The sequence below is a fragment of the Labeo rohita genome, unplaced genomic scaffold, assembly GCF_022985175.1.
Source record: "Labeo rohita strain BAU-BD-2019 unplaced genomic scaffold, IGBB_LRoh.1.0 scaffold_583, whole genome shotgun sequence".
NCBI lineage: Eukaryota > Metazoa > Chordata > Actinopteri > Cypriniformes > Cyprinidae > Labeo > Labeo rohita.
Genome location: NW_026129507.1, coordinates 20,934 through 29,965, shown reverse-complemented (window position 1 = coordinate 29,965; position 9,032 = coordinate 20,934). Strand labels below are relative to the sequence as shown.

General features: G+C 43.2%; 1 protein-coding gene across 3 annotated transcripts; it reads right to left on the bottom strand.

Annotated features, from left to right (window-relative positions):
• Positions 1–1,786: 1,786 nt before the first annotated feature.
• On the bottom strand, positions 1,787–8,794 carry LOC127161207 (globoside alpha-1,3-N-acetylgalactosaminyltransferase 1-like). 3 transcript variants are annotated; one of them, XM_051103837.1, is made up of 2 exons: positions 8,166–8,794; positions 1,787–4,106 (listed from the first exon to the last, which is right to left on the bottom strand). In XM_051103837.1, the coding sequence occupies exon 2, from the start codon at positions 3,962–3,964 to the stop codon at positions 3,419–3,421; it is 546 nt and encodes a 181-aa protein (XP_050959794.1). In that variant the 5' UTR covers positions 3,965–4,106; positions 8,166–8,794; the 3' UTR covers positions 1,787–3,418. The 3 variants fall into 3 exon arrangements, with proteins under 3 accessions (XP_050959794.1, XP_050959795.1, XP_050959793.1); XM_051103838.1 differs by lacking the exon at positions 8,166–8,794 and adding an exon at positions 4,755–4,898; XM_051103836.1 differs by lacking the exon at positions 8,166–8,794 and adding an exon at positions 4,412–4,618.
• Positions 8,795–9,032: the final 238 nt, after the last annotated feature.

Here is a 9,032-nt window from a genome sequence, read left to right as displayed (position 1 = left end):
CTTTTACTTTGCGTACTTTGTCCACCACTGGTTCTATTTATGTATAATCACCAATAAAACAACATTGCTAGGTGCTGTGGTTGACAACTATCTTTATTAAAAACAAATATCCTTCAAACTCTTCTTTTAACCAAAGTGTAAATTTTTAAACTGATAATTCAGTATTTAAAATTCTATATATAAATTTAAGATCACATAATTTAGGAATATGTATAAACAATAAAAATAGTAGGCCTACTAATAATGCTTTTGTGTTGCTCAGACATTTTTGATTTGCAGGGCAACATGTTTGCATTTCTGTGAAGTATGCATTTACTAATTTGTTTTCTATTAAACAAACAAAAAAAAAAGTACAATATAAACATGCTAAATACTTTATGTTCTTCCCCTGGCCCCATGTCAAGCAGTGGTAATGCTACCAACTTCAGAGAAATTACTCAACTGGTTCTACACAAGTTTTCATTAATACTGCATTGTTCTCACATCAATTCACAAACCAAACACCAAGGCAAACTATCTAATATTTAATTACATACCCACTCATTACCATCCCAAGCAACACAAGAAAGATGAGGAATTTCTGACGGAGCATTGTTTCTGGCATACTTGAGTCCACACTGAAATGAAGTCAAAGAATTAAGCGTACACAAAATGAAGTGTATATTGTGGAAAGGGGAAGTGTTATCATGGTTTGTTAGTCACATAAACACATTAGAGTGGGACCATGTACTAGAGCACAACAAATGACGCACGAAACGCAAAGCCAGATGAGAACATAATAAGCCTGAAATCTTTTAACTGACCAGTAAAAACAGAACTATTAAACTCTGTTTACTGTTGTGTATTTGAGCATGTAAAATGTGAAACTCATGAATACTCATTTGAGATCATGTACTCATTGGATGCAGTAAAAAATATAAAAGCAATAAATAAAATGTGTGAAATGACTTGAAAATAAACCTACCTTATGACAGTGAAACCAACTTCAGCTCAAATATCAACGTGAAGAAAAAGTTTAGAAATTATAGACAAAAATCGGGCCTAAAAAGCATAGAGGAAACAAAACCAGTGACACATGATAATAATAATAAAAAAAACAGTTTACCATGGAACGTAAAATAACTTATTTTAAATATCTTTGCATATCTTGTCATTACACTTTTATCTACTAACAATGTCTGTTTAGGGCACACAAATTATTCAGTTTGTTTAGATATTTTATTATTCTAAAAATTCTATAAATATAAGACAAAATCATCATACATCAAAGATCACATCAAAGGGACATCTTTGTACTCTCTTTACCCCTAATGTGTGCATAATTAGGCCCGGTTTCACAGACAGAGCTTAGACTAAGCCAGGACTAGGCCATTGTTCATTTGGGACATTTAAGTAATTTTTATAAACGTGTCTTAGAAAAAAAAAAAAAAAAAAAAAAAAAAAAAAAACATTACTAGTGTGCATCTAAAGACAAAACAAAGGCACTGATATATTTTATGATCAGTTAGTGCAAGTTTTTTTTTTTCAGTTGAAACAGCTCAGACTTACATTTTAGTCTAGGACTAGGCTTAAGCCTTTTTTTCTGACAGTGAATAAGCTTGTCCTTCTACATAGAAAAAAGGTATTAAATTGCACCATTTACTTACCCTTAAGTTTCTAATATGCACCTTTTAGTGATAAATGTACCTCATTTATCACTAAAAGGTGCATATTAGAAACTTAAGGGTAAGTAAATGGTGCAATTTAATACCTTTTTAAAGGTATATATAAAAGGTGTATGCTTGAATTGTTTTTATTTCTCGATATTACTGTAGGTCGTTTAACATGCCGTAACAGTTGTCAAATAATAAAAGTTTACTTATCTCTTATCCCACTTGTTAACTGTTAAAACGGAAGCATCATGCTTATATTCGTGCTCGTCTTCTGTACAGGTGGCCTAACAGTAATGCCCGCCTTATTTAATTTGATTAATCATTATACAGTCATTTTGACACTGTTGAGAAATTTTTAATGGGTGGCCAAGAGGGATAAAATAAAAGTCCTAGGTAGGCACACTAAAACATATACTAGAAAAAAGTGGTAACCTTCAATTATTTTAATGATATATACCCATAAACATGACAATTTTGACTTGCATGAAACCAGCACATTATCTGAAGGTTATCTGAAGAAATTTATGTAGTATGTAACAAAACATTTACTGTTTGCCACAATTGTTCACTTCATTCAAAGTCTGACAGCACTGTAAATATGATAACACAAGGTATTGTTACCTAGTTGAACTGGTTTTGATTAAATTTCCATTATGTTTTCATAAGATCAACAAAAACTAATACAGCGCATAAAATGTTTTTCATGTGAGACAGAAAAACTCAGTTGTTCTAAGTTCATTCAGCACTGGGAAGGCCAGTATTTAATGAAAGAAATGGTGAGTATACGGTTAAACTATTAGCTTAAAACATACCAGAAGAATAAAAGTAGTTATTAATTCAGTTAGACCGTTAGGAAGGTACCTTTGTGCAGTTCTTTATATAGTACTTTAATTTATCTGGTCTTAGCCGCACTATTTGTTCCTTCTAGTGCTTCATACTTATTCCCAGGCAGGGAGTATTTCCATGCCAGTGTTGTTGTTGTTGTGTGTTGGCTCATGGGGGATTTATGTCAGGTGCACTCTAAAGGTCCTTTGAGACAATTTCCAAATCATTAAATGAAACCCAAAACAAATAAAGCATATAAACCAATTAATAAGACATGATAAATTCTATTAAATTCTGCTATTTGGGCTCAAAGTAGCGTTTGTCCGTTTGTAATGAAATGCCACCTTTATACCCATTTTCATGATGTCGGTATCCCTCTCAATGATATCCCATCACTGATGACTGATATACAAATAAACAGTTTCTCTGTCAGGTATTTTCCTGTCCAAACAGTTGTTGCTCTGATTTTATTTCAACACCAAGAGTTTGGTTAGAACAACATAATAAAAACAAAGGGTTAGGAAATAATGACATATATCAGACACAGAACAGATATGACTGAAATCCAGATTGATGAAAATGAGAAGAAATGTGAATCTCTCTCTATATATTTTGGTTATATACAACAAGACACTCCTAATGCTACTTCACTTTAAACGTTAGATCATGTACATTCTGAATAAATGGAAAAATCATTCAAATCCTTCACCAGTGTTAGCATTTAAAGTGCCTTTCATTTGCCTTCTCTGTCACCTATACAAAAGTGTTGGGAAAAATTGTTCTGATAATCTGCTTATTCTGTTATATGATGTTTTTATCTCTCATTAAAAAAAATAGTTGGGCACTGGTTTTGTTAGTCGACAAGAACACCAGTAACATTTACATGCCGGGCAGGTACTAATTCCAAACGAGGTGCATGAATGTTCAGACAACAGCTGCTATTAGTTTGGACGAACTGCAGCATAGTTTTTAATAACTTGAGAGAAGCGAATGATTTTGACTTCATTTGTGTGAGCTTTGAAGTCCTGCCACAGATATTCTGGTGAGAGCACCTTGCTGGGTTTGTTATACAGGAAGTACCTGTTCAAATGGGACTCCTCCTGCCATGCTGCCTCAATAGATTTAGCTGCATCAATGTCCAGCTGCTCCCGACAGGTTTTAGCAGCCTCATATACATCTTTCACTAATCCACCGATCACAGCTCCTCCGTAATAATAATCACCCTCAGCATGAGGAATGAACGCTTGAGACTCTGGTCTGCGCTCATATGGGAACTGTTCACGTGATGCTTGATAGTAACCAGGATGTATCACACCTATAAGACGACCCAAAGACTCTGACCCCCATCGCCCGTAGAACTTTGTGTCCACATCAAGGCTGAAAACATAGTCTGCTTCATTGATCAATCGACTCTCAATCAGTTTCTCCAGCCTTTCCATCCTGCTCAAAGTGATCTCCTGCCATCTGTTAGAACTAGGCACTTCCATTACTGTCAGCTGACGTCCTTCACCCAGTTTTAGTTCAGGAACATGTTGTGGTTGATCAGTGAACAGATAATAATGCACACGAAACCCAACAAAGTAATTCTGCTCTGCAGACTCCAGGAAATCTTTAAGAAACTGTGTGTATCTGGAAAAAAAAGAAAGAGGGTCTGGAATGTAAACTAATGAATAAAGCAACAAAACAATTTATTCACCAAAAGAAGACCATAAGACAAACTCCAATACGGTACAATTGAGACCAAACAAAACACTATTATAAAGATTTTTTTTTCTTAAAAAAAGTTTTTTAGTATAGAGAACAAGAATTATTAGTTTTTTATGCTAAATATCACTCAGTCAATGTCAGGCATTCACCACAGCCACCCTCATCTGACACACACCCGGAAGCTCCACCCACGCGTTCACAATCACCCGAATTCTAATCCTTATCACCTGTTGCTCGTTGAGCCACGCCCTATAAAACAGGACTCTCTGCCATTGTCACATTGTCTGGTCTACCGTTCACAAGCCTTGTTGCTCTCTCCGTCGATGCTGTGGCGTGGCTCAACTACTGGACTTTGGGACTACTACATCTGCCAAAACCACTCAGTTAAGAGCCTCATTACTTGTTCGATGCTGTTGTCTTTTTTAAAGACATTGTTTAATAAATGGTTGAATAGTATTGCTACTCATCTCTCGTCTCTTCCATCCCCTTGTGTGTGCGTGAGTGTGACAGAAGACCAGACCGACAACAAGAATACACAGCATGAGCACCGAAACACCCGCCATTACTAACCCGTTCTCCGAGTTGGTGAATGCCTTGAAGGCGGCATTTCAACATCCATCGACGCCGCCTTCCGTCTCAGGATCTCCCATGGCCATGCCCGCAACCTTTGCGGGAGAGGCGGCTGAGTGTAGCGGGTTTCTGCTTCAAGTGGATCTCTTCATCAAAATGCAACCACTACAGTTTACATCCGAGGACACAAAGGTGGCGTTTCTCATCTCCCTCTTGACCGGTAAGGCCCTGCAGTGGGCTAAAGCTATCTGGAATGCTGACAATCCTATCATCCATTCATACGAACAGTTTACAAATCATTTCGCCGAAGTTTTTAGTACCCTCTTTACAGAGGTGGAAATATCTTCTCTCACATTACTACCCGTGACGTTGCATACTTCTAATGTTTCTGCGCTGGTGGACTCCGGCTCCTCAGGCAACTTCATCTCTCAGGAATGTCTGCAGCAACTACAACTGACTCCTCTACCCCATCGTCACGTGCTAACGGTAAAAACTATCCAAGGAAAACCACTGGGGCGTGGGAAAATACGACATTCTTCACCCATCATCACTCTGCAAATTGGTCTGTTTCACTCGGAGGACATGAGATTTCTGGTACTGGAGGATTCCACCGCCAGCATCATCCTGGGACGTCCATGGCTGCAGCAACACCATCCAGAACTCAGCTGGGACCCATGTGACATCCTGCACTGGAGTGACTACTGTAATCAACACTGCTTGGTCAAGATACCCCGACCTTCTGCCGATCACCTCTTCCTCTCTTCGACTCGGATTGAGAGTCCGGATCAGGACTCTGCTCCGGAGGTCCCAGCTGAGTACATGGCATTCCAGGATGTGTTCAGCAAACAAGCAGCCACCCAGTTACCACCACATCGGCCATGGGATTGTGCCATCGATTTGCTGCCAGGGGCCCAGCTCCCCAAGGGGCGAGTTTATCCTCTGTCCATCCCGGAGCGCCAGGCGATGGAGGAATACATCTCGGAGGCCCTCGCTCAGGGATTCATCCAACCCTCAACCTCACCAGCCGCTTCCAGCTTCTTCTTCGTGGGCAAGAAGGATGGGGGGTTACGGCCTTGCATCGATTACCGTCAGCTCAACTCCCAAGTCATCCAGCAACCCTATCCGCTCCCTCTGGTCCCAGCCGCCCTCGAAGAGCTTCGTGGAGCCCAAGTCTTCACGAAGCTGGACCTGCGGAGTGCGTACAACCTCGTTCGTATCCGTGCGGGAGACGAATGGAAGACGGCATTTGTAACACCTACCGGCCACTATGAATATAGGGTCATGCCGTACGGCCTCTCCATCAGCCCTTCCGTCTTCCAAACGTTTATGAACGAGGTGTTCCGGGAGTTCCTTCACCGGTTCGTTATTGTCTACATCGACATCCTGATTTACTCCCGGAACATGGCCGAACATCGCCACCACGTCCAGCAGGTCCTCCACAAGCTCAGAGAGTTCCGTCTGTACCTCAAACTGGAGAAATGTGAGTTCCACCGTCCATCAGTACAGCCTCCACTCCTCCATCCCTGTGCCTTCTATTCCCGAAAGCTGTCTCCGGCGGAGCAGAATTACGACGTGGGGAATAGAGAGCTCCTTGCCATCAAGCTTGCCCTGGAGGAGTGGCGTCACTGGTTGGAGGGCTCAAATCATCCTTTCACCATCATCACTGACCATAAAAATCTCCAATACATCCGTGAGGCCAAAAGACTCAATCCTCGTCAAGCCAGATGGGCTCTGTTTTTCACACGGTTCAACTATAAGATCACCTATAGACCAGGTTCCAAAAACATCTCGGCGGACGCTCTATCCCGACTCCATTCCCCCGAACAATCCGTTGAACCAGAGTCCATAGTGCCCTCCAACCTCATCATCAGTCCCATTGTCTGGGAGATAGACGAGGACATCCGTAACGCCACTCTCCAGGAAGCTGCTCCGCCGGAATGTCCAGAAGGCAAGATCTACGTTCCTCTCGCCCTACGTCAAACCCTTCTGGACACAGCTCATCGGTCTCCGGGCTCTGGACACCCTGGCAGCCAACGGACCCTCTCGCTCGTCCGGTCTCGTTACTGGTGGCCCAGTATGCGCCGGGATACCATCAGGTACGTCCAGAGTTGCTCTGTCTGTGCCATGTCTACTTCACCCCGCCAACTTCCTACAGGCAAACTGGTTCCACTACCCATACCACAGAGGCCCTGGTCCCACATAGGAGTGGATTTTGTGACCGATCTCCCGGCAGCCGAAGGTAACACTTGCATTCTGGTCATGGTGGATAGATTCTCTAAAATGTGCAAGTTTTTCCCCCTGAAGGGTTTACCTACGGCGATGGAGACTGCCGAGACACTATTCCAACAGCTCTTCCGCCACTTCGGCTTGCCCGAGGAGATCGTGTCGGACCGGGGACCTCAATTCATCTCGCACGTATGGAAAGCCTTTTTCAAATTACTTGGTGTCTCAGTTAACCTGTCTTCTGGATATCACCCACAGACCAACGGCCAGACAGAGAGAAAGATCCAGGAACTCGGACGTTACCTCCGGGCATACTGTCACAAGGACCAACACTGCTGGAACCGGTTCCTCCCGTGGGTCGAGTACGCACAGAACTCCTTGCGCCAAGATACCACCGGCTTAACACCATTTCAGTGCGTACTCGGGTACCAGCCACCCCTGTTTCCCTGGACGGAGGAACCCTCTAATGTTCCAGCGGTAGACCACTGGTTTCGAGAGAGCGAGAGAGTGTGGGACTCAGCTCATATCCATCTGCAGCGGGCGGTACAACAACATAAACGCTTTGCGGACGTCCGACGGAGACCTGCCCCCGAATTCCACCCAGGGGACATGGTGTGGCTGTCCACACGGGATCTCCGCCTCCGTCAACCCTGACGTAAGCTGAGTCCCCGCTACATTGGTCCGTTCCAGATCCTGAGACGCATCAACGAAGTCACGTTCCAACTTCAGCTCCCTCCCAGGTATCGCATTCATCCCACTTTTCACGTCTCCCTTCTGAAACCTTATCATCCCTCTGTCACAGAACCACCGGGAGCTGAAGTGGAGCCCCCTCCTCCGGAGATCCTGGAACCACCTTCCGTATACACCGTCCACGAGATCCTGGGCTCACGGCGTCGGGGGGGCCGGCTGGAATATCTCGTCGACTGGGAGGGGTATGGCCCAGAGGAACGATCCTGGGTCGCACGGGACGACATCCTGGACCCTACCTTGCTCACTGATTTCCATCGCGACCATCCGGATCAGCCTGCCCCTCGCGGTCGAGGTCGCCCTCGACGTCGTGTAGGGCGTCGGGAGCCGCCCCTGGAGGAGGGGGTAGTGTCAGGCATTCACCACAGCCACCCTCATCTGACACACACCCGGAAGCTCCACCCACGCGTTCACAATCACCCGAATTCTAATCCTTATCACCTGTTGCTCGTTGAGCCACGCCCTATAAAACAGGACTCTCTGCCATTGTCACATTGTCTGGTCTACCGTTCACAAGCCTTGTTGCTCTCTCCGTCGATGCTGTGGCGTGGCTCAACTACTGGACTTTGGGACTACTACATCTGCCAAAACCACTCAGTTAAGAGCCTCATTACTTGTTCGATGCTGTTGTCTTTTTTAAAGACATTGTTTAATAAATGGTTGAATAGTATTGCTACTCATCTCTCGTCTCTTCCATCCCCTTGTGTGTGCGTGAGTGTGACAGTCAATCATTGGCGGGAAAAGCAAACTTGAGCAACTTAAAAGGCAAATATTGATATGCAAACAGCCCTTAGAAAAAGGAAGCACAGGACATATTAGTGCGTTTGGTTCCAACTACACCACTGCTAAATAAATTATATCATAAAAAAGTTGCTATGCCTACTTACCTTGAAGGTTACCTTTCAAAAGTAGAGGTTATTCATTTACTTATGCAACATACCCAGGTACATATACGGATAATAATCTGCTTTCTGGAATACGGCAGCCAGCATCCAACTGCAGCTTAAAGGGTTAGTTCACCCAAAAATGAAAATTAGCCCATAATTTACTCACCTTCCAGGCATCCTAGGTGTATATGACTTCCTTCTTTTAGATTAATAGAATCTGAGTTATATTAAAAATTATCCTGGCACTCCCAAGCTCTATCATGGCGGTGGATGGGTGTTTCTCCTCATCAGTCCAAAACAAGTCCAATAATATGCATTCATCCATAATAAAAAGTGCCTCACACGGCTCCGGGGGGTGAATAAAGGCCTCCTGTAGCGAATCGATGCATTTTTGTAAGAAAAATATCCATATTTAAAATTT

Bases quoted from the DNA above. Each gene is read 5' to 3' on its own strand.
- LOC127161207 (XM_051103837.1), bottom strand. From the start codon at position 3,964: ATGGAAGTGCCTAGTTCTAACAGATGGCAGGAGATCACTTTGAGCAGG.